This window comes from Jaculus jaculus, chromosome 4 (assembly GCF_020740685.1).
Source record: "Jaculus jaculus isolate mJacJac1 chromosome 4, mJacJac1.mat.Y.cur, whole genome shotgun sequence".
NCBI lineage: Eukaryota > Metazoa > Chordata > Mammalia > Rodentia > Dipodidae > Jaculus > Jaculus jaculus.
Genome location: NC_059105.1, coordinates 177,100,490 through 177,125,887, shown reverse-complemented (window position 1 = coordinate 177,125,887; position 25,398 = coordinate 177,100,490). Strand labels below are relative to the sequence as shown.

Here is a 25,398-nt window from a genome sequence, read left to right as displayed (position 1 = left end):
TCATCCAATTCAGGTAAGAGATCACACAGGGTTCCACAAACTGCTTTCTCACATCCCAAATGCTTCAGTTCCAGCTGGATACCGCATGTCTGTTTAAAGAAGCCTTCTGACTTGTAGGGTGTCTCTCATTTTCACACAGAGCACTACGCATCTCTGCAGTTGTATTCCAGCTCCTTGCAGAAAAACGCAGAGATTACCTGTTGCATGAACTTTTGTTAGCTTGTTAGGTATTTACCCTGACTCGAATGTGCCGGATGTTACCCAGTTGGCAAAGCAGTATTTTCTTACCCATCTGTGTGCGATCTGTTCATTTGCTCCTCCAGCTCCATTGCTGTCTGTCTCCTTGTACAAATAACATGATTGCCATTTCCCAGGAAATATGCTACCTCTTCTTGACATTGACCTCCTTGCCCACAAGGACCTTTGCGTCACCTGCACTGGCCACCAGGACCTCCTTATTCTGCTGACGGACTATCAGGAGCATTGCAGTGGTCGCACCGGATCCCACAGGCAAGAGTTAGCCCGTCCTGAAGCTGGTTAAGTCAACTGGGGCACGGTGGTTTACTTCTGAACTTGGCTGGGCACCGTGAAGACTGTAAGCAGAGGCCCAGCCTTTCCTGCAGAACGTACACAGATGGGGAATGCCAGCCAAGGCGGGACATGCCACGCTGGCATCAGTGCGTGAGCAAACTGCTGTTCTCTTTGTTTCATGTTGTGGTGGTTTGATTCAGGCGTCCCCCATAAACTTATATGTTCTGGATGCTTGGTCCCCAGCCAATGGCAATTTGGGAGCCTTGCTGGAGGCGGTGTATTGTTAGGGGTGGGCTTTCAAGTGTTATAGCCAGCTAACTCCCCCTTGCCAATGTTTGACACACTCTCCTGCTGCTGTTGTCCACCTAATGTTGCCCAGGAGGTGACGTCCACTCTCTCATCATGCCATCATTTCTCCTGACATTATGGAGCTTCCCCTCCAACCTATAAGCCAAATAATCCCTTTCCTCCCATCGGCTGCTCTGCCAGCAGTGAAAAGGTGATGGCAACACAGCATCTCTGTCTTGTAAGGAAAATGTTATCGTTACCTTCTCAATATTGGGATAAGGCACCCGGCCAGCAACAGCTGATGGGAAGAACACTTTTATTTTGGCATAGAGTCTGGAAGAGAAGCTCCAAGATGCAGGGGACAGCCTGGCCTCCACAAAGGCTGGACACCACCTCTGCCTCAGCAGGTGGACAACAGCATCAGGAGGGTGAGCCAAGTTCTGGCAAGGGGTTGCTGGCTGTAACACCCCTTTGCTCACCCCAGTAGCACACCACATCCAGTAAGGCCACACCTCCCAAATTACCACTAGCTGGGGATCAAACATTTAAAACACAAGAGGTTTTATTTTTTTAATTTTTTGTTTATTTTTATTTATTTACTTGATAGTGACAGAGAGAGAAAGAGACAGATGGGGAGAGAAAAGAGAATGGGCACGCCAGGGCCTCCAGCCACTGCAAATGAACTCCAGACACGTGCGCCCCCTTGTGCATCTGGCTAACGTGGGTCCTGGTGAGTCGAGCCTCAAACCGGGGTCCTTACGCTTCACAGGCAAATGCTTAACCGCTAAACCATCTCTCCAGCCCAAGAGTTTTTTTTTTTTTTTTTTCAGATGAAACCACCACAGAAAGCAACTATGAAATAACCAGCCTCCTTTTTTTTTCTTTCTTATTTTCAAATGAATAATCAATCAGTCAATTGCTTAGAAACTTGGCTAAAGCCTGAGAAAGTCTTTCATTTACTATTTATTTACTTATTTCAGTACTGAACTTTGAACACAGGATCCTGGATATGCTCAGACAAGTGTCCTACTTTCTTTGTTTTGTTTTGTTTTTGAGACAGGGTCACATTAAATTGTTCAGATGGCCCTTGAACTCACTATGGACCCTACACAGGCCCTGAACTTGTGCTTTGTTTCTTCCTTAGCCTCACAAGGAGCTGGAAGTACAGACCTGCATTACTACACGTGAGGCTCAGTATCTCTGTCTCTCTGTCTCCAGACACCCCCTTCTCCCCCTGTCCCCCCCCCCCCCCCGTGGAGTCTCACTTTAGTTAAGGAGGGAACTCATGCTCAAGTCCCAGGCTGGCTCCCTAGTGCTGAGGTTAAAGGCCTGCGCTGCTCTCTGGATTTTGTGTTGTGTTCTGCTGTGTTGTGTTCTGTTTTGTGGCAGATTCTTCCTCTAGCCCCTGCTGACCAGGAACTCACGTTCTGCCCAGACTGTCTTGAACTCACTATAATGCCCTTTTATTTTATTTTTATGTTATTTGTTTATTTGATAGAGAAAAAGGCAGAGAGTGTGTGCGTGAATGGGTGCACCAGGGCTTCCAGCTTCTGCAAACAAACCCCAGACAGATGTGCCACCTTGTGCATCTGGGTTTCGTGGGTCCTGGGAAACCGAACCTGGGTCCTTTGGCTTTGCATGCAAGCACCTTAACCTCTAAGCCATGTCTCCAGGCCAAGAAGGGATTTTTAAAAATAATTAATCAATTAATTAACTTTGTATCATGCTGGAGATTGAATCTAGGGCCTTATGCATGCTAGGCAAACACTGAACTACATCCCCAGCCGTAACAGCTGTTCCTACTGACAGTTGTTTGTAGACACTGAGGCATTACATTACAGATTACACCTGTAATCCCAGCAGCTGGAAGAAAGAGGCAGGAAGATCAGGAGTTCAAAGTCATCCTTGGCTACAAATCATACTAGAGGCCAACCTGGGTTATGTGAGACCCTGACTCAAAACAAAACAGGCCAGCAAGCAAACTCCCACCCAGCGATTAAGCACGGCACTCACTCCAAGTCCTGTGTGTTCTCTCCTTGACGCCGCTCTAATTAAAATGTGGCCTTACTGGGGCTTGAGCAGACGGCTCAGCAGTTACAGGAGCTTGCTTTCAAGTCCTGACAGTCAGGTTTGCTTCCCCACTACCTACAGAAAGCCAGATGGACAAAGTGACACATGCATCTGGAGTTCATTTTGCCATGTAGGAGGACACCCTGGCAGCATGCCCATACTTTCTCCCCCACTCCACCCCTTTCAAGTTAATAAATAATTAAAAAAATAAAATAAAAGAGGCCGGACGTGGTGGCGCATGCCTTTAATCCCAGCATTTGGGAGGCAGAGGTGGGAGGATCACTGTGGGTTCAAGGCCACCCTGAGACTACACAGTGAATTTCAGGTCAGCCAGGGCTAGAGTGAGACCCTACCTCGAAAAACCAATAAATAAATAAATAAAAGAAAATATAGCAATAACGATCTTTCTAGTACCCAAACTTCAAACCACTCTTGTAACAATGCTCAAATCATTCTCCTGGGATTTGCCTTTGCAACGCTCATGTAACCTTCCTTGTTTTTGAGGACCACCAAACCGGCTTTATTCTGGTCTTTGTAGCCCTTAGCTGAGAGTCCCACAAGAGCCCCTTCTCAGGCCAAAATTCCTACGACACAGCTTCCATCATGCATCCATCTCTCAGGAACACGCGCGAGCTCAGCATTAAATTCTCATCAGCCCTGGTCCATAGTCAATGCACGTTTGCTGGGATTGAGCCCTGAGTGTCCCTCTGTGAGCGCAGGAGGGTTCCTGTTCTTGGGACAGAGCCACTCTCTAGCATCTCCATAGGTTACATCCACAAAATGGAGGTTCTTTCTTCTTTGGATTAGTATAAATTAAATCAAACACTGCCTTGTTTTGCTTTTCTTCACCAAATGTTTTAGTTTATAACAGAACATGACCATAATGTTTTCTCTTCATTTTTGGCAGTTACAGATCAATTTAGCTTAACTGGTAGGTAAAAATGTTACGTATTTATGGTATAAAGTTGGTAACTGCAGCCAGGTAGAGGGGTGCATGCTTATAATCCCTGCTACTCTGGAAGCTGAGGCAGAAGGATCACAAGTTTAAGGCCAGCCTGGGCTACAGAATGAGTTCTTGATCAGCCAGGGCTAGAGTGAGACCCTATCTCTAAAAAACCAAAAGAGAAAGAGAGAGAGAGAAGGCAGAGGCCAGATAGTTAGTTGGACATCCTCCAAGGATCCTGTCATTGTCGGGAGCCATAGAGCAAAAGCCTCTCCATTTCGCCTGGGCCTGCTCATACATAAGCTGACTCATTACTCAGAAAGCTGGTCCATCCAGCTTTCTGTTAGGTACTTCTGAAACCGGTCAGCAGGCTGCTTACAGAGTCTTATCTTTTGCAAAAAGCCAGTTTATGGTCAGGATGTGAAACCTGGTGCAGTCAGGATGTTAAGCCAGTTGGGCAAGATTAGATGAACACCTAATTACAACCCCTCTAGGTTTCCTGACAAGTCCTTGCCCTGGCCACGTCCCCTTCCCCCCAACAACTCCTTGCCCTGACCATGTTCCCTTCCCCCTACAACCCTATATAAACCTACATGTAAGAATAAACTCTCGAGGCCGTGACAAACATCTAGCATGGCCTCCTTCTTGTGTCTGTTTGCCTACTTTCATTCAGGTTGATTTTCAACTCGCTTTTTTGTTCGATTCCCCGCTGGCCGGGGCATGTCATCAGGCCCTAACCGTTGACAGCATCTACCTGTCATGACTACAGTGTCGTGTTGGGGATGTAGTGTGCCGTTAGAGTGTTTGTCTAACACGTGGCCCTGGGCACCATCCCAAGCAATGCCTCACTACGCTCCCAAATTCCCGAGTGCCTAACATACAGGTATGGCTGCTACTGTAACTTTCTTTCCTTCTATTTAATTATCATTATTATTTTAATTTAATTTATTTATTTGCAAGCAGAGAGAGAGAGAGGAGAGAGACAGAGAGAGAATGGGCACGCCAGGGCCTCTAGTCACTGCAAATAAACCCAAGACGCATGTGCCTCTTGTGCATCTGGCTTACGTGGGTCCTGGGGAATCAAACCTGGGTCCTTTGGCTTCACAGGCAAATGCCTTAGCTGCTAAGCAATCCCTCCAACCCTATTATTATTATTATTATTATTATTATTATTATTATTATTACTACTACTACTACTACTACTACTACTGAGGTAGCATCTCACTCTAGCCCAGGCTAATCTGTAATTCACTACGTAGTCTCAGGGTGGCCTCGAACTCCTACCCCTACCTCCCCAGTGCTGGGGTTAAAGGCGTGCACCACCATACCTGGTCTTCCTAGTATTGTTATTTTATTTTTTATTTGTTTTGGTTTTCCAAGGTAGGGTCTCACTCTAGCTCAGGTTTACCTGGGATTCACTATGGAGTCTCAGGGTGGCCTGGAACTCTCAGCGATCCTCCTACCTCTGCCTCCCAAGTGCTGGGATTAAAGGCGTGCGCCACCACTCCGGGCTGGTCTTCCTATTTTTATTAAATATTTTATTTACTTATTTGTAAGCAGAAAGAGATAGGGAGAGAGAGGTAGAATGGGTGTGCCAGGGCTTGCTGCCATTGTGAATTAACTCCAGATGTATAGGCCGCCTTGTGCATCCTACTTAAAACAGGTGCTGGGCAATCAAACCCAGATTGCTAGGCTTTGCAGGCAAGCACCTCAGCCACTGAGCCATCTCTCCAGCCCTTCTTTCCTTTTTTTCTTACTTGAGGTGGGAGGGTGTGTCATGTTATGTAGTCCAGGTTGGTCTATCTGGTACTCACTAAATTGTACAGGCTGGAGTTGAACTCAGTAATATTCTCCTGCCTCAGCCTCTCAAAGTCTAGGGTTACAGGCATCAACCACCACATTGATTGCTGGCATCATTTTCTCTTGTATTCGTTGTCATTTTCCTTTTGGCCTCCCATCCTTCTTCCTTTCTTTTATTTTTGAAGCACTGCCAAATAAATCAATCAAGATAAAAGCATTTGACTAGTGAGCTGCATCTCCAGTCTATTTCTTTTCTTTTTTGAGGTAGGGTCTCACTCTGTGCCCAGGCTGACTCGGACTCGCTTGGCAGCCCCAGGCTGACCTCCACCTCATGTAATGGCAATGACACCTGCCTCAGCCTCCAGAATGCTGGGACTAATGGTATGGGCCACCATGCCTGGCTCCGCTTATTTCTTCTTAATCATTATTGTATATTATTTGGAGATAATTGGTGTTTATTATTATTTTGGGCAGTGTTGGAGATCGAATCTAGGGCTCAGCTTGTAGTAGACAAACACTTTACAAGGCCACCTCTGAGGTAACTGTTTCCTTGCTGTTATTTTTCCACGCAGGGTCTCACTCTGGCCCAGGCTGACCAGAAGCTCACTCTGTAGCCCAGGCTGGCCTCAAACTCACCTCAAACTCAAGGCCATTTTCCTCACAGGCTTGGTTAGGTAGCCTGTTTTGGAGATCTGAAACAGGGAGTCATATAGCCAAGGTTGGCCTCAGTTTTGTTACTTGGTTTGCTACTGATCATCTTGCATCCACCTCTCAAGTGATGGGGTTCCAGCTCAAAATGGCCATTTTGTTTTATTTTATTTTTTAAATCATTTTTATTTATTTATTTGAGAGCGACAGACAGAGAGAGAAAGAGGCAGAGAGAGAGATTGAGAATGAATGGGCATGCCAGGGCCTCCAGCCGCTGCAAAGGAACTCCAGATGCGTGCACCCCCTTGTGCATCTGGCTAACGTGGGTCCTGGGGAATGGAGCCTTGAACCGGCGTCCTTAGGCTTCACAGGCAAGTACTTAACCACTAAACCATCTCTCCAGCCCCAAAATGGCCATTTTAAAGACTTTTTGATAAGTTCCTTTTGTTGTTGTTTGGCTTTTCGAGGTAGGGTCTTACTCTGACCCAGGCTGACCTGGAATTCCCTATGGAGTCTCAGGGTGGCCTCAAACTCACCACAATCCTCCTGCCTCTGTCTCCCGAGTGCTGGGATTAAAGGCCTGTGCCACCAGCCTGGCTTCTTCTCTTTTTTTTTTTTTTTTTTTTAAATTTTATTTTTCAGAGAGACAGAGAGAGGGAGAAAAGAGGTGGAGAGAGAGAGGAAAAATGGGCATGCCAGGGCCTTTCAGCCTTTGTGGATGAACCGCAGAGGTGTGCGCCCTGTGTGACATTGCATGCTCGCATCACGTTCACGCCTGGCTGTACGTGGGAGCTGGAGATTCAAGTAAGCTTTCTTAGACTTTGCAGGCAAACGCCTTTTTAAAGCTACCAAAAGACACGAGGCCACAACCTCCCAAGAGGGGTATGTAACGAGGGCCAATGTGGACGTATTTGTAGACGGACTGGAGGGACGGGTCAGCAGTTAGAGAGCTTGCCTGCAAAACCCACCAACCCAGATTCAAGTCCCCCACATTTATGTAAAGCCAGATGCACAAAGTGGCGCGCACCTGGGCATCTGGAGTTCATGTGCAGTGGCTAGAGAGCCGTGGTACACCCATTCTCACTCTCTCTCTCTCTCTCTTCTCTCTGTCTGCTTATAGATAAATAAAATATTCAAAAGAAAGGAATGTATTCTTAGAGATTTCTAGACTTACCCACCTGTGTGGGGTACTGGGCAGCACTAAAGTTCGGTGTTCTAATGGCTAGACGCTGAGCCCATTCTGCAAACCGTGTTAGAGGTCAGGACAGCTGTGGGGCGGCCAAGCCAGGCCCTGGAATTAAATTGACTCTGGGGCCACATGTCCCTCTTTATCTCCCTGTGTTGCCACCACGGGTTTAGAACAGCCAGGAACGACATCCTTCCGTCCCTCACTGATCATTATGATTTTCTCCAGCAACGACAATGCCTCGCAGCAATGTCACCCTGTGGTCTGTCAACATGTTTGCAACTTGGGCTTGGTGACACAAAGAAACTAAGGAGCAGAAAAGCCTGTGCTCCAAATCAAGACACATGGAATTCTAGAGTCGTTTTGACTCGGTACCACCTCTGAGAGGGGACACACTCAGGAATAAGGAAGGTGCTCCGTTGTAATTTTCAAGGGTAACATGGCATCCGCCGTCTTTTGCTGTCCTTTGAGATGTTCAGATGAAAGACAAGCTAAGCAGGATGCAGGTGTTATTTATTACCCGTCTTCTCGCGGAAGCTGCGGTCCTTAGTCATCCTCCTCATTTAAGTTTGTCTTGCTGTTCTATGCATGGTTATGCTTCTGGCTCCTCTGGAGAAAGAAAGCAATTCTTCTCACAAAATCCACCTTGTTTCAGAATTACATACAATTGATAACCAGGAGAAAGTGAATTATGATTAACAAGAGTTAAGGGTTTTCCGCAAAAATGTAAACATGTTGCGCTGGAGAGATTGGCTCAGAGGCTAAGGTGCTTGCCTACAAAGCCAAATGACCAGCTCTCCCTGGATTCCCCAGGACCTTGTAAAGCCAGATACGCAAGGGGGTGCATGTGTCTGGAGCTCATTTGCAGTCGTTGGAGGCCCTGGTGCATACATTCTGTCTGTCTTCTCTCTCTCTGCCTCTTTCTCATAAATAAATAATTTTTTCATACTACAGAATTAAATTATAGCTTGCTTTTATTTTATTTTATCCTGAGGCAAGGTCTCACTCTATCCCAGAGTGATCTGGAATGCACATTTTTTTTTTCAGTGTAGGTTCTCAGTCTAGGCCAGACTAGACCTGGAGCTCATTCTGTAGGTCCAAATTGGTCTTCAACTCACGGTGATCCTCTTCCCAAGGCCTCCTCCTGGGAAGAAAGGCATGAGCTATCATATCTGGCTATTTATTTTACTTTACTATTTTATTTTACACAGTGTCTCAGTAGCCCAAACTAGCCTGAAGTTGGAAATCCTCCTGCCTCAGCCTTCAGGATGCCAGGATTAAAGATGTGAGCCACTATGCCAGGCAACACCAGGCTTTTTGTTGTTGTGGTGGTTTGTTTGTTTGTTTATTTTGTTCTTTTCCAGGTAGGAAAAGAAACTAGCCCAGGCTGACCTGGAAATTCACTCTGTAGCTGAAGGCTACCCTTGAACTCACGGCAATCTTTCTACCTGTGCCTCCAGAGTGCTGGGATTAAAGGCGTGTACTACCACGCCCAACTATTTAAATACTTAAAAAAAAATTATCTTTTAGCTTTTTAAAAAATATTTATTTATTTATTTGAGAGCAACAGAGAGAGAGAAAGAAAGAGGCACATAGAGAGAGAGAGGGAGAATGGGCGTGCCAGGGCCTCCAGCCACTGCAAACTCCAGACACTTGTGCCCCCTTGTGCATCTGGCTAACGTGGGTCCCTGGGGAACTGAGCCTTGAACCAGGGTCCTTAGGCTTCACAGGCAAGCGCTTAACCACTAAGCCATCTCTCCAGCCCTAAATTCTTTTTATTGATTTGCGAATAGAGAAAAAGTGTTTGCTTGGTGTACCAGGGCTTCTTGCCACTGCAAATAAACTCCACATGTAGGCCACACGTTGTACATCTGGCTTAATGTATATACTGAAACTGAGCTCAGGCCAAAAGACTTTGCAAGCAAGTGCCTTTAACTGCTGATCCACCTCTCCAGCTCATAGCCTGTTTTTTTTTTTTTTTTTTTTTTTAAAGCCAGAAGCTGGGCGTGGTGGCGCATGCCTTTAATCCCAGCACTTGGGAGGCAGAGGTAGGAGGATTGCTGTGAGTTCGAGGCCACCCTGAGACTGCATAGTGAATTCCAGGTCAGCCTGGGCTAGAGTGAGACCCTAGCTCGAAAAACCAAAAAAAAAAAAAAAAAAAAAAAGCCAGGTGTGGCGGGGTGGGGGAAGGGAGCGCAGACCTTTAATTCTTGCATAATTAGTTTGGTATCTAGCACTTACCTTCCAAGTGCTAGAATTTCAGTGCTATAATTACAAACATGCACTCGCCCCTTTTCATTTTGTTTAAAAGATTTATTTTTACTTGTTTGCAAGCAGAGAGAGATAGAGAAGAGAGACAGAGAGAGATACAGAGACTGGCCACACCAGGGCTGCAGCCACCGTAAATGAGCTCCAGACCCATGAGCCGCTGTGCTTCTGGCTTAGCGTGGGAACTGAACTGGGGTTATGAAGCTTTGCAGCCAAGTGCCTTAGCCGCTTAGCCATCTCTACCGCCCTTATCTTCTTTAAATTATGAGATGTGATCTCCTTAAATTGTGCTCCTCCTGCCTCAGTTTCCTGAGGAGCTGGGATTATTGGCTTGCGCCATTATGCCTGTCTTCCCTCATCTTTAAGATCTGAGGCTTGTCTAGCTAGAGGGAGTTCAAAACAAGCCTGCACAATCTAGTGATAGCTTGTCCAAAAACAGTAACAACAGAAGTGGGCGTGGCGACACACACCTTTAATCCCGGAGTACAGCCCAGCCCGGGCCCACAGTGAATTCCAGTCAGTTTGGGCTAGAGGGAGAGGAGACCGAAAAAAACAGCCACAACAGCAATAGTAAGAACAAATAAAAAGAGTTGGAGCCGGGCTTGGTGGCGGCCTGCGGCACTTGGGAGGCTGAGGTAGGTGATGCCTTGAGTTGGAGGCCACCCTGACAGTGACTTCCAGTTCAGCCTGGGCTGGAGGGAGACCCTACCTAGAAAGGAGCCCAACACACACACACACACACACACACACACACACACACACACACACAGAAAAGGAGAGAGTTGGAGATCTTGCTAAAGACTGGATTGTGTATGTAGGAAACCCTGCATCAGATGTTGCGGCGCTCGCCTTTAATTCCCGCCCTTGGGAGGCTGAGGTAGGAGGATCATTGTGAGTTCCAGGCCAGCTTGAGAACTACATATACATAATGAATTCCAGGTCAGTCTGGGCTGGAGTGAGATGCTATCATTAAAAGAGAGAAAGGAATAAAATTAATAAAATTGCCTGACAAAAGGGATCAGTTAAAAAAAAAAAGAGAGAGAGAGAAAGGGAGATAGAGGGGGTGGGGGGCGCCTGAATTCAATCCCCAGCAGGAGATAAAGTAAGAGTGAGAGAGAAGAGGACGAAGGGAGGAAGGAAGGGAGGGCGGGACTGGAGAGAAGGCACTTGCTTGGAGAGCCTGAGGGCCCAGGTTCAATTTCCCAGCGCCCAGGGGAAGCGGGATGCACAGCGGCACGCGCGTCTGTGACCCCAGGGCACTGGCACATACTTTCCAGGAGTGTTGCACTGGGATGTTGGGAGGCAGACCCCGAGAATTCCAGGCTTGCCCATTCGCCTAACCGCTTGCCGGCAGACTGGCAGGTTTTTCAGTGTAGGGTCTCATTCTAAGTCCAGGCTGACCTGGAATTCACTCTGTACTCTCAGGACGGCCTGGAACTCACAGTGATCCTCCTACCTCTGCCCCTGAGTGCTGGGATTAAGGGCGTGCAGGGCGTCCCCACCCTGGCTGACAGTTCTTTTGTATTGGCAAGAGACTGTAGCCCAGAGGAGGAGTCGAGAGAGCAGCACCATTGGTAGAGGGCTGGCCTTGCATGCTTGGAGCCCAGCAACATTCAACCGTCACACACACCTCTACTCCCAGCACCTGGGAGGCAGAGGTAGGAGGGTTGTGATGAGTGCGAGGCTAGCCAGGGACTACAGAGTGACTTCCAGGTGAGACCCCCACCTGGGGAGGTGGAGGAGAGGCCTCACGGCCCCTGGCATGGTGGTGCATGCCTGTAATCCTAACATTCTGGAGGCTGGGGAATACCCTGGGCTGTATGTTTCAGTTTAAGGCCAGTCTGGACTACTCTGAGTGAGACCCTGCTTCAAATAAAAGCAGCCCACAGAAAACCAGGCCAGGAATGGCACAATGTTCCAACAGAGGCTTCACTAATCTGCAAAGGCCCCATTTTAACATCACAAATGTAAATACGTGTGTGCGTTGGGGGTTGGTGTCTGGAGGGGCGGGAACGGAAGGAAGAGGGTCTTAGGGCTATACAGGAAGTCGAAGGAGATTTCTGGAAGGACCAGTTGGTGACCTGGGACCTTTTTTTTTTTTAAAAAAAAAAAACTTTTTTTCTTTGGATGTGTCTGTTTCGTCTTTGCTGAGTATGGAGGATGCAATAGGCGAGGAGGTAACTACGACTCGAGAGGGTGTTTTCGGTCCACGCGCCCCCAGGGCTCACCTGGGCCGGGCCCGGCGGGGAAGGTGCGGCGGGGCGGGATGTTCCGTGCTAGGCAGGGTGCGCGGCGCGGTGCTCGGTGGGGATGCTCGGTGCGCGGCGCGGTGCTCGGTGGGGATGCTCGGTGCGAGGCGCGGTGCTCGGTGGGGATGCACGGTGCGCGGCGCGGTGCTCGGTGGGGGTGCTCGGTGCGCGGCGGGGTGCTCGGTGGGGATGCTCGGTGCGCGGCGCGGCGCGGTGCTCGGTGGGGATGCTCGGTGCGCGGCGCGGTGCTCGGTGGGGATGCTCGGTGCGCGGCGGGGTGCTCGGTGGGGATGCTCGGTGCGCGGCGCGGCGCGGTGCTCGGTGGGGATGCTCGGTGCGTGGCGGGGCAGAGGGGATGTGGCCGAGCCGCACCTGCGGTGCGCGCTGCTGCGGTTCTGCGCTTCCCGGGGCCGAGGGCAGGTGAGGACACACCTGGGTGCGGGGCCACGAGGGTTAGCTGGGACCACCTCGGTTTTCTGCTGAGGGCCTCGGGGGTCTGCACCAAAAGGGGCAGGTGAGGGACCGGTTTGTATCTCTTGCATCTCTTCCCTCAACTCCCTCCCCCCCCGCCCCCCGTCTTACGAAATTTCTGGAAGGCAAGAACCGAGCGACTAAGCTGTCTACTTGGCTGGCTCCCAAGTACCGAAACTCCAGACTTCGGACTTTCTCTCTCTCTCTCTCTCTGGGTGTCCCAACATTTTTAGCTAGCCTGCAAAGCCAAAGGACTTGTAAGTTGTCCCAACTGTAAGGCACCTGTGAGGCTCCCAAGTGAATACTTGGTGACAAGGTTATGCAAATAGAAACATTGAATGTCAATGTGGAACTTGCCCCATAGATGTAATGGTGATATACAAATGGTAATTTGTCGCCTACTTGCACCCGGATTGGATTTAACTAAGTGCCTCTTCCTAGGAATGTTCTTAGCCCAGCAACCTCTGAGCGTTAGTATCTAGTTTTTATTTATTTTCTTTCTCCTGCCTTTTTTTTTTTTTTTTTTTTTTTTTTTTGTCTCTTTATAGTAGGGTGTCGCTCTGACCCAGGCTGACCAGGAATTCACTTTGTAGTCTCAAGCTGGCCTCGAACTCAGGGCGATCCTCCTACCTCTGCCTCCCCAGTGCCCTGTGCTGGGATTAAAGGCGTGCGCCATCATGCCCAGCTTATTTTCTTTTCTTTTCTTTCTTTTTTTTTTTCTTCTATTAAATATTTTCACTTACGAGATTGAGAGAGAATGCGAATATGAGGGAATGAGCATGTCAGGGCCTCTCACCACTGTAACCAAGTCTATCTGTTTTTGTTTGTTGTTTTGAGGCAGAGTCTCATTCTAACCCCCTGGTACGTTCTAATTTTTAAGTTGTTTTTTTTTTTTTTTTTCCTTTTGGTTTTTTGAGGTAGGATCTCACTCTGGCCCAGGCTGACCTGGAATTCACTCTGTAGTTTCAGGGTGGCCTCGAACTCATGGCGATCCTGCCTCCCGAGTGCTGGGATTAAAGGCGTGTGCCACCACGCATGGCTCTTAAGTTTTTGATTTTTTTGAGTACCTCAGGTAACAGACTCTTAGAACCCAAGATCCGCCTCTGCCTCCCCAAGTGGAGAGATTACAGCCATGCGTCGCCAGCCCTGGCGGACTTTTGTGGGCCCTCCTGCCACTTCCCCAACATTGTGCTGTGTACTAAGTGAGAACCGACTAGTAAAAGATAGACCGGTAGCCCAGTACAGTGCCTGGAGGGCTTAGATTGTGCCATCCCTTCAAGCAGGCTGGGGTACATGGTTTTTCTGACGCCGGGGGGAATGACTGACCAGCTTCTCTTCCCCCCAGTGGAGCTGCCCAGACACAGCAAGGGAAGAAGATAGATGCAAAATGTCTAGTCAACTAAACCCATCTAACGCGAAGTCTGCCGCCAAGGGGACAAAACGGAAAAAAGGAGTGAAGGATGACAAAGGTAGGTCTATAAAAGCTCAAATCCCACTTGCTTACGTCTAAGAAGCAGGAGGGAAGAAATTGTCAAGCTGTATTTTGCTAACTCTGTATTTGCTTTGAGACTTAGCTAACTTCTCACCTCTGTAAAGCCTTTAAAAAAAATTCTGGTCATGCTTGTAAAAAAATAAATAAATAACCTTTTGGGGCTAGAGAGCTAATGGCTCAGCGGTTAAGGTGCTTGCCTCCAAAGCCAAAGGACTCAGGCTAGATCCGGCAGTACCTGTGTAAGGCCAGGTGCGCAAGGTGGTGCATGCGTCTGGAGTTTGCAGTGACTGGATGCCCTAGCGTGTTCATTCTGTCTCTATCTGTCTCTCAAAATAAATGGAATATTTTAAGTCCACAGAGATGGCTTAGTAGTTAATCCACCTGCCCGTGAGGCCTACAGGTTTGATTCCCCAGTTCCCACACAATCCTGATGCACAAGGTGGCGCATGCATCTGGAGTTCTGTTTGTTTCAGCTAGAGGCCCTGGCTCATCCATTTTCTCCCCCATCTCTCTAATAAATAAGTAAAATAAATATAAAAGTTTCTTTGGAAAAAATGACCGTTTTCATTCCCAACTTCCCACAATATACTTGATTTTGCAAGCCATCGTGCCTTCACTTGCTGCTTTAGAGTCGAGGATTTGATCTTCAGAACTTACTGATTTGAGGCTCTAAGTCTGAAATCCCATCTTTAACCAGAGATGTTAGCGTGGTTGTGTGTAGTAGGAGTTTGTACATTCATTCAGTAAACCCTAGTGGGGCCCAGCGTCCAGACAGTCTGTGCGCAGAAGCTCTGCAGAACTGAGTGCAAGGCCGAGCAGCGACGGGGATGGGGAATGCGCGCCTTGATGCCGACCGGGGCAGGCCTGCGGAAGCCCAGGGCCTGGTGCCTCACGTGTGGTGGGAGGACCCGGCGCGCCTGAGTGCTGATGACCTCAAGTCCAAGGCTTCGCCCACTCCCCTGGGATCACAATGAGCTGGAGGAGTCCCCAAGGAGTAGATGTGCTTGTGTGAGGCAGGGAGTAGAGATCGAACTGGGATTGGAAGTGTTGAGGCCCGGCTTTGAAGAGTTCCTCTCATGCTGTCTACGCCTATGGAGTCTCTAGAGGTTTTCTAGCCATCCGACTGTACATCATGGCATTGGTCTATGGTGCATGTCTTTAATCCCAGCACTTGGATCACAGGGAGTTCGAGGCCACCCTGAGACTACATAGTGAATTCCATGTCAGCCTGAGCTAGAATGAGACTATACCTCAAAAAAAACCCAACAAATAAAGATAAATTTGGGGGGAAAAAAATGAGAGATGGCTGGAGAGATGGCTTAGCGGTTAAGGCATTTGCCTGCCAAGCCAAAGGACCCAGGTTTGATTCCCCAGGACCCACATAAGCCAGATGCACAAGGTGGAGCATGCGTCTGGAACATTGTTTGCACTGGCTGAAGACCCTGGCATGCCCATTCTCTCTCTCTCTCCTTCTCCCTCCCTGTCTCTCAAATAAAAATAAATTTGAAAACAAAGTGGGGCCGGAGAGATGGCTTAGCACTTAAGGTGTTTGCCTGCAAAGCCAAAGGATCCTGGTTCGATTCTCCATGACCCACAGATGCACAAGGGGGCGCATGTGTCTGGAGTTGGTTTGCAGTGGGGGACAGGCCCATTCTCTCTTTCTCTCTCTGCCTCTTTCTCCTTCTCAAATAAATAAATAGTTAAACAAACAAACAGGCAAAGTGATTGTGTGCTCAGCATTCTCCCAAGCCACCTGAAACTTCCACTGTTCCTCGTTTTGTTCCGGTCTTCAGATGCCAAGCCGAAGGAGGAGGCACAGGACAAGGAACCTCCAAAGCCGCGCAGGAAGATTCCCGTTCCTCCTCTCCCTGCCGTCCTGCCCCCCATCAACCTGATCCACAGGGATGTGTTGCGGGCCTGGTGCCAACAGTTGAGGCTGAGCTCCAAGGGCCAGGTGAGGTCCCGTGGCGGGCACGCTGCTGGGGGCAGGGGAGGGAGAGTGGGAACCTTACTTTCACTGACAGCTGTTTTTTCTTTCTTGTATTAGAAAGTCGATGCGTATAAGCGGCTGTGTGAGTATGCCTTCCCTAAGCAAAAGGTAACTGTTCATTCGTTTGTTGCTGGGTCGGGGCTTTCCTGTGTAGGCCAGGGTGCCCTCACACTCAGCTTCTGCCTGTGCCCCCACTATCCGCTCCCTCGCGTGTGCCACCAAGGCTGCCTTGCAGCTGTCTTTTTAAGCGGCAGAATGGAAGATTTGGATTCTGTTCTAGTTATCTCATTTGTCTGTTTTTCCTTTCTCATTATTATTTTTTTGGTTTTGTTTTTGTTTGTCGGGGTGGGTAGGGTCCTGTTTAGCCCAGGCTGACCTGGAATTCACTGTGTAATCTCAGGCTGGCCCTCACCTCAGCCTCTCAGCACTGGGGTGGAAGGCATGAGCCCCACACCAGCTCCTTCGTTCTGGGTAGAATCTTCCTGAATAGCCCAGACTGATCTCACCTGGCAGCCTCTGGTCTCGGCCTCTCGGTGCTGGGGATGCAGATGTGGGCTGCCATTCCTAGCTCCCTCGTTTTCAGTCTGTTTGATTTTTGAGATAGGGTTTCTTTTTTAATTATTTAATTAATTAATTAATTAATTAATTTGAGAGCGACAGACACAGAGAGAAAGACAGATAGAGCGAGAGAGAGAGAATGGGCGCGCCAGGGCTTCCAGCCTCTGCAAACGAACTCCAGACGCGTTCGCCCCCTTGTGCATCTGGCTAACGTGGGACCTGGGGAACCGAGCCTCAAACTGGGGTCCTTAGGCTTCACAGGCAAGCGCTTAACCGCTCAGCCATCTCTCCAGCCCGAGATAGGGTTTCTTATGTAGCCCTAGCTGACCTAGAACTCAATTTATAGTCGGAGGTGGTCTTGAGCTTGCAGTAGTTATGCTGCCTCTGCTGGGATTGTAGGTGTGCACTAACATGCCTATCTTAGTATGCTAATAATATCTATCAGACACAACGCAGTTAACCATGCGTGGAATGGCTAATCAGTGTATGCACCATCTTATCTTACCAGTTTTTTTAGGTCTGGAGAGATGACTTAACCGTTAAGGCACTTGCCTGTGAGACATAAGAACCCAGTTTTGATCCCCAGTCCCCACGTAAGCCAGATGCACAAGGTAGTGTATGTGTCTGGAGTTCATTTTCAGTGGCTGGAGGCTCTGGCATGCTTATTCTCTGTCTACCCCTCCACACCTCTTTCTTCCTCTTATAAATAAAATATTAACAAATATTTTTTAAAGATTTTTTGAAATACATTATTTTTATGTACTTTTAGTGAAGGAGAGACTTGGCATACCAAGGTCTCTAGCCACAGCAAACGAACCCTAGTTGGCAATGTGCCCCCTTGTGTATCTGGCCTATGTGGGTACTGGGAGATTGAACCTGGGTCCTTAGGCTTCGCAGGCAAATGCCTTAACTGCTAAGACATCTCTCCAGCCCTTTAAAATAATATTTATCTATTTATTTGCAAGCAGAGAGAGAGAGAGAGAAGGGAGATTGGCAGAATGGGCATGCCAGAGCCTTCACGGATGCAAGCAGATATGCCATGTGCATCTGGTTTTATGTGGAAACTGGGAAATAGAACCCAGTTTGTTAAGTTTTGCAGGCAGGAGCCATAACTGCTGAACCGTCCCTTCAGGCCTATTAATTTTTTTGAGACAGAGTCTCATGTAGTCCACACTGGCCTGGAATTTGCTGTGTAGCAGAGGATGACCTTGAATTCTTTCATATGTGTGTATATATGTATAGAATCTTCATTTATTTGAGAGAAGGAACATGCATGAGAGAGAGTGGGTGCTCCAGGCTCTGCAAACAAACTCCAGATGCATATGTCTTTTTGTGCATCTGGCTAATGTGGGTCCTGGGGAATTGAACCTGGGTCCTTTGACTTTGCAGACAAATGCTTTAACTGCTAAGCCATCCCTCCAGCCCTATTTATTTAAAATTTTGAGATAGCATCTTATTATTTTCCAGACTGGCTTTAAATTTCGTGTAGTTCTTGTAACGTCTTGTCCTCCCCTGTCAGCTGACCGAGTGAGTAACTGGCCTTTCAGGCCTGTGATGTTAGACTGTATACTGTTTGTTTGAGATAGGCTCTTACTGGGTAGCCTAGGCTGGCCTAGAACTCTCTGTTAAACCAGGCTGGCCTCGGATGTGCACGTCTGGCTCAGCGCTGCTTTTGAGATTAGGACTTGACGTGTGGTTCAGCTTTCTGAGTAGCTGAGGCCAGAGTGCACCGTGCTCAGCTCATGAGCACTTCAAACAAATTGTGGTTGTATTTCTGTTTCAGTTCTGTGTATTGAACCCAGGACTTTGTGCGTGGTAGGCAAGCCCTCCCATCACTGGGCCACATCACTTCTTCTCTAACTGAAACTGTGCTGTCAACATCATCTGTCACCCAACCCTTGACACCCTGTTTTTGTTTATTTATTATTTATTTATTTATTTATTTGTTTGTTTTCTGAGGTAGGGTCTCACTTCCAGCCCAGGCTGACCTGGAGTTCACAAAAAAGTCTTAGGGTGGCCTTGAACTCACAGTAATCCTCCTACCTCCTGCCTCCCTAGTGCTGGGATGAAAGGTATACGTCACCACGCCTGGCTTGAGGTCCTATTTTTTTTATTTTTAAATATTTTTTATTGATATCTTCCATAATTATAAACAATATCCCATGGTAATTCCCTCTCTCTCCCCACTTTCCCCTTTGAAACTCCATTCTCCATCATATCCCCTCTCCTCTCAATCAGTCTCTCTTTTATTTTGATGTCATCATCTTCCTGTTATGATGGTCTTGTGTAGGTAGTGTCAGGCACTGTGAGGTCATGGATATCCAAGCCAATTTGTGTCTGGAGGAGCACGTTGTAAGGTGTCCTACCCTTCCTTTGGCTCCTACATTCTTTCTGCCACTTCTTCCGCAATGGACCCTGAGCCTTGGAAGGTGTGATAGAGATATTTCAGTGCTGAGCACTCCTCTGTCACTTCTTCTCAGCACCATGGTGCATCCTGAGTCATCCCAAAGTTACTACCATCTGACAAGAGAGGTTCTCTAGCCAAAAGTGAGAGTAGCAATTAATATATGGGCATGAACATTAACAGAAGTGCTTACTGGGCAGTTTGGTGAGCATAGTATATACATTTAGCCAGACAGCAACAGACGTTACACCCCTAGGGCTCATGACTACCCCTGTTTTAAGTTTTCAGTATCAGGGATTTATTCCCTCCCATGGAGTGGGCCTCCAGTCCAATTAGAGGGTGGTTGGTTTCCCTAATAACAGACGAGCCACTAGTGCACCTGTTGGCTCATTTGGCCTGGCTGGCCAAATATAAAGCTTGTAGTGTCCACTATTGGGTATCTTCACTGGTGATTTCTCTTGCTCCCATTGAACTGCATGCAGCATGGTTTCTTCCAGCTTTCTGTCAGCTGGTCTACATGAGAAGGTTATCAGCTCAGCTCCAGCAGGATTTCTCAGTGATCTAGCAGCCCAAGTATGTGGAGTCTTCAGCAATAGGGTCTGACCATCTATTCCTGGTGGTAAACCAAGGGTTGAGGCCCTATTTATGATAGCACTTTTCTCTTATTACTCTCATTTTCTAGTCCTATTTGCTGAATATTCCTGAGACATCAAAAGAGGCCAGGGTGAAGGCATCACCTAGAAAACCAAAAGTGGAAACACCCCTGAGCAGCTCTGGGCAACAGCTGTATTCTGAGGGGACTGTTCCCCTGGAATTGGCCCCTGTGCATGAGGGGCATGTGCCCACCCTTGATGAACCCCCCGGTCTCTTTGAAGAAGTCAGCACCACTGTGGTGACCACCACTGCTCCAGAGGCAGTGTTGGCCTCTTGGGCCAGAATCGCATCCAGTGCTGGGCGGATGGAGGAAGTGAAGGCTGAGGTACCAGCAGAGGTCTATGGTAAGCCAGCGGGGAACGGTAACTGGATTGGGGTGCTAAGCTCCGTCAACAGTGAATGAACTCTGGACATGAGACTGTACTGGAATCACCTCCAGGGCTGGTGGTCCCTGGGTCCTATCCTTTTCTAATTCTTTTTTCTTTCTTTTTTTTTTTTTAATTTTTTTGTTGTTTATTTATTTATTTATTTGAGAGCGACAGAGAGGAGGAGGAGAGAGAGACTGAGAGAGGGAGAGAGAGAATGGGCACGCCAGGGCTTCCAGCCACTGCAAACGAACTCCAGACGCGTGTGCCCCCTTGTGCATCTGGCTAACGTGGGTCCTGGGGAATTGAGCCTCGAACTGGGGTCCTTAGGCTTCACAGGCAAGCGCTTAACCACTAAGCCATTTCTCCAGCCCTCTTTTTTCTTTTTTTTAAAATACATTCTCAGTTATTTTTATTTATTTATTTGAGAGTGGCATACAGACAGAGAAAAAGGCAGGCGTGCCAGGGCCTTTAGCCAATGCAAACAAACTACAGATGCATGTGCCACCTTGTGCATCTGGCTTATGTGGGTCCTGGGGAATCAAGCCTCGAACCGGGGTCCTTAGGCTTCATAGGCAAGTGCTTAACCACTAAGTCAACTCTACATACCTTTTCTAATTTTTTTTTTCTTTTTTTCGAGGTAGGGTCTCACTCTAGCTCAGGCTGACCTGGAGTTCACTATGTAGTCTCAGGGTGGCTTCGAACTCAAGGTTATCCTCCTACCTCTGCCTCCCGAGTGCTGAGATTAAAGATGTGCGCCACCACGCCCGGCCCCTTTTCTAATTCTTGTCTGGAGCAGGGCCCCGAGTTTGCTTTTTGTTTTTCTTTTGAGACAAGGACTCACTGGTCCCAGGCTCGCCGTGACCTTTACCTCCCTGGTACTGGACACTGAGCTGCGATCTGTCCTTTCACACCCTGTTCAGGTGGTTCTGGGGTCAAACCCAGCGTTTTGGGCTCGTGGGAGATTCCAAAAAGACACAATTAAAAGTGCATGCTGATAGTTTTAATGACTTTATAATCACTAGCTCTCCCTCTCCTTCTACTCTATTCTCTTCAAAAGGAAGTTTCTTTGTTTGAAAAGAATATATTTTAAAGTTAATTTTTTTTTTTTTTTTTTTTGGTTTTTTGAGGTAGGGTCTCACTCTGGTCCAGGCTGGTCTGGAATTCACTATGGAGACTCGGTGGCCCTTAACTCACGGCGATCCTCCTACTTCTGCCTCCTCCCGAGTGCTGGGATTAAAGGCGTGCACCACCATGCCAGGCTAAATTTCTTTATATTTATATATATATGTATGCACATACATATATAAATGTATGTGTGTAATTTATTTATGTAAGAAAGAACATGACAGAATGGGCGCACCAGGGCATCCAGCCACTGCAAATGAATTCCAGACATAGGCGCCCCATTGAGCATCTGGCTTACGTGGGTCCTGGAGAATTGAACCAGGGTCCTTTGGCTTTGCAGGCAAATGCCTTAACTGCTAAGCCATCCCTCCAGCCCTTACAAGTTAATTTCTAGTTAGCTCTCATGTAATCATAACTGTTAAGAGCGTCCTTTTTGTTGCTTTATTTTTTATCATAACTATTAGAGCATCCTTTTTGTTGCTTTGTTTTTGAACCTGTTGTGGGAGAAAATAATCTAAAATGGCTTTTAAAAAAATGCATGCTGGGGCTGGAGACATGGCTTAGCGGTTAAGCCCTTACCTATGAAGCCTAAGGACCCTGGTTTGAGGCTCGATTCCCCAGGACCCACATTAGCCAGATGCACCAGGGGGCGCACGCGTCTGGAGTTCGTTTGCAGTGGCTGGAGGCCCTAGCGCGCCCATTCTCTCTCTGCCTCTTTCTCTCTCTGTCACTCTCAAATAAATAAGAACAAACAAAAAATATTTTTAAAAAATGCATGCTGAAAGAATTACCCCTCCACCCCCCCCCACCCCAAAATGTAACGAATGATGGCCGATTTAGGCTAGGTGCAGTGTTAATCTAGGCCGAGATAGAAGGAGTGCCAGAATTGGGTCAGCATGGGCTCCAGTAAGACCCTCTCATATATGTGCACACACACACACACACACACACACACTCTCTCACTCCACTGAGCTGTCTTTATAGTTCTACCGCCTGGAGCTCCCCTGCGTGTTTTAGAAGGAAGCAGTATGCAGCTGAGAGAAGTCAGGATCCCACGGTTGTACTTCAGGGCTGACATTTGAAGAAAGGTGACGTAATCAGGAGTGACCGGCTTTGCGTGGGAGCCTCGGTGGTGTGCTCACGCCCGATGTCTTCTCTCGTAGCCGACAGGTGGTGCGTGGTGCACGGGCGGAGCTTGCCTGCGGACGGTGACGGCTGGGTGCGGCTGCAGTTCCACGCCGGACAAGCGTGGGTGCCGGGGAAGAAGGGTCAAGTCAGCGCGCTCTTCTTGCTGCCTGCCTGCACGTTTCCACCCCCACACCTGGAGGACAACATGCTGTGCCCCAAGTGTGTCCACAGGTAACTGTCGGCTTTTCTACGCTAAACGTAGGCACCTAGCTTACTTGACAGTAAAGAAAGATACACATTCATCTTCATCATGTGTTTTGGCGTTTTGATCGTTTTGTTTACAAGTTTTTAAAAAATATTTTTCTTGTTATTTATTCGAGAGAGGTTGAAAGAAACAGAGAGAGAATGGGCGTGCCAGGGCCTCTAGCCACTGAAATCGAACTCCAGGTGCATGTGCCACCTTGGGTCTTGAGGAATCAAACCTGGGTCCTTAAGGCTTTGCAGGCAATTATCTTAACCTCTAAGCCATCTTTCCAGTCCTAGGTTTTTTTCTTAATATTTTAGTCTTTTATTTATTTAAGAGAGGAAGAGAGGCAGAGAGAGATAATCAGCCATTGGTTTTTACTTAAGACACAGTCTTTGGGTAGTCCTGTTGGCTTAGAACTTTCTGTGTAGTGGATGCCGTCTAACATAGGATACTCCTGCCTCTGCTACGCTTGATATCATGCCTAGGTCTTTTATTTTGCTCGCTCACTCTTGTGCTCTCTCTCTCCTTTGAATTTTCGTGGTAGGGTCTTGCCTTAGCACAGGCTGACCTGGAATTCACTATGTAGTCTCAGGCTGGCCTCAAACTCACGGCAATCTTCCTACCTCTGCCTCCTGAGTATTTTGCTCTTTTTTTTTTAAGCTTTTTTTTTTTTTTAATTTTATTTGCAAGCAGAAAAAGAGAGGCGTCAGTGGAGAAGAATGGGTATGCCAAGACCTCCAGCCATTGCAGACAAACTCCATACACATGCACCCGTTTGTGCATCTGGTTTACGTGGGTCCTGGGAAATAGAACTGGGGTCCTTTGGCTTCACAGGCAAGCGTCCTTAACTGCTAACCATCTCTTCAACTCCTTGCCCTTGCCCCCTACATGCCGGGCTGTGAAGAGATTTCAAGAATTGACTAGGTGTAGAACCCGGCGTGGTGGCACACTTCTTTAATCCTAGCACTCAGGAGGCAAGGAGGCAGAGGTAGGAGGATGGCTGTGAGCTCAAGGCCAGCCAGAGAGTACAGATGGAAAGGAAGCCGAGGTCACGTATCCAGGAGAACAGTGCTAAGAATGTAAACAGTTTACAGACAGCTAAAGAGGTCGCAGGCTGTGTGACTGCAGTGTGGTGGGATAGGTAGAAAATTTGCCTTAGTTTTGGCAGTTATAAAATGGGCATGGTAATTGTGGAAATTACTGTAGCAAGTAATTGGGTTTCAATAAGATTTTGATTCAAATTGAGTGCTAGATATTTGAAGTATCACTGTTGTTGGTTTGGTGTCAAATGTTGATTTGATTTGATTTGATTTACTTTGAACACCCAACTAAAATAAAACATTAAAAGGAAAACAAGTTTCAGCCAGGCGTGCTGGTGCTCGCCTTTAATCCCAATACTTAATGGGCCAAGGTAGAAAGATTTCGGTGAGTTTGAGGCGGCCCTGAGACTGTATAGTGAATTCCAAGTCAGCCTAGGCTAGAGTGAGACCTTACCTCAAAAAAAAATTTTTTTTTAATTTGTTTTCTAGGAACAAGATCTTAACGAAGAGCCTCCAGTGAGACAGGAATCTCAGGGAGGAGGCAACGTGTGCGCTTCCAGCTGTGGCCTGGCTTACAGATGTGCAGCTGTGAGCCAGACTGCTGGAAATCCCAAGGCTGATGCCCACGCCACCAAGAAACTGCTGGACCCTTGTTCAGTAGTCATGTAACTGACTATAAGCGTCTGAGAAGCAAAAACAAACAGACAAACAAAAAAGCAGGGTCACATTTGGGTTTGCTACGATGACTGGACACTGGACATTCATAGTTGGGTGAAGACAAGGATGTGGCCTACATATTACTGCTCCAAGCAGGCCCTGGAGCAGGGATACAGGGTCACCACACGTGCCCGTTGCTTGATCTGTCCCCAACACCCAAGGGTGAACAGCTGAGGCAACAGGTACAGTCTTTCGTTCAAGCCATCCGCCCACCAAAAGGTTCACCCAAGCCCGCGTAGCCACCCCCACCCCCAACCCTTCCCCCCGTTGTATTATATCGTCCGTGTTAGCGTGCAGTGTTCGCGTTTCTTTTATACTGTTGCAGAATATACCAAGTCTGGTTTCTGGATTTTTATTTCGTGTCTCGTTTTATTGGGATTGTTTGGCCCATGTCCCCTCTTCTACTCTCAGTGACTTTTGTTTGTTTGTTCCTTTGGTTTTTCGAGGTAGGGTCTCACTCTAGCCCAAGCTGACCTGGAATTCACTATGGAGTCTCAGGGTGGCCTCGAACTCACGGGGATCCTCCTACCTCTGCCTCCCCAGTGCTAGGATTAAAGGCGTGTGCCACCATGCCCGGCTCGGTGCCATCTCTTTCTTTCTTTTTTTTTTTTTTGAAACTGATATTGAAACAATAAGCAAATGCCTACCTAGGTCAGGAAAGCAGAAAGCAGTAATGGTAACAAGACTCAAAGGTATGAGGAGGGCTGGAGAGATGGCCTAGCGGTTAAGGCGCTTGCCTGCAAAGCCTAAGGACCTTGGTTCGATTCCCCAGGACCCACGTAAGTCCGGGGCGCACAAATCTGGAGTTCTTTTGCAGTGGCTGGAGGCCCTGGCGCTCCCATTCTCTCCCTCCCCTCAGCCCCTTCTCTCTGTTTGTTTCTCTCTGACTCTCTTAAATAAATAAAGTTTTCTTTAAAAAAAAAAAAAAAGGAAGAGCCAGGATAGAGCTTCCCTCCATGTTTCCCAGTGTTCACAGTGTCATGGGAGTGACCACACCTGCCACTGTCCCTTAGGCCAGACATACAGAATCATTTCACGATCTGAAAACACTGAGGAGTTTCCTTGGCTCTCCCGGGGATTACTTGTCACATGTTAGTGACCTTGGTAGGTGTCATGAACAGCCTCGGTTTGCTTTTTCTTCCTCCCTCCTCCCTGCTGTCTCCCTCCCTTGTTCTGGAAGGGAGACAACATGGATTCCATAACAGAAGGATGATCACACTC

At 47.8% G+C, this 25,398-nt stretch overlaps 1 protein-coding gene across 1 annotated transcript; it reads left to right on the top strand.

The window, feature by feature from the left end:
• Window positions 1-13,586: 13,586 nt before the first annotated feature.
• Dppa4 (developmental pluripotency associated 4) lies at window positions 13,587-24,052 on the top strand. The gene is made up of 7 exons (XM_045148422.1): window positions 13,587-13,685; window positions 13,800-13,923; window positions 15,740-15,900; window positions 15,994-16,044; window positions 19,581-19,896; window positions 22,209-22,404; window positions 23,950-24,052. The coding sequence occupies exons 1-7, from the start codon at window positions 13,587-13,589 to the stop codon at window positions 23,978-23,980; spliced, it is 978 nt and encodes a 325-aa protein (XP_045004357.1). The 3' UTR covers window positions 23,981-24,052.
• The last annotated feature ends 1,346 nt before the right edge of the window (window positions 24,053-25,398 follow it).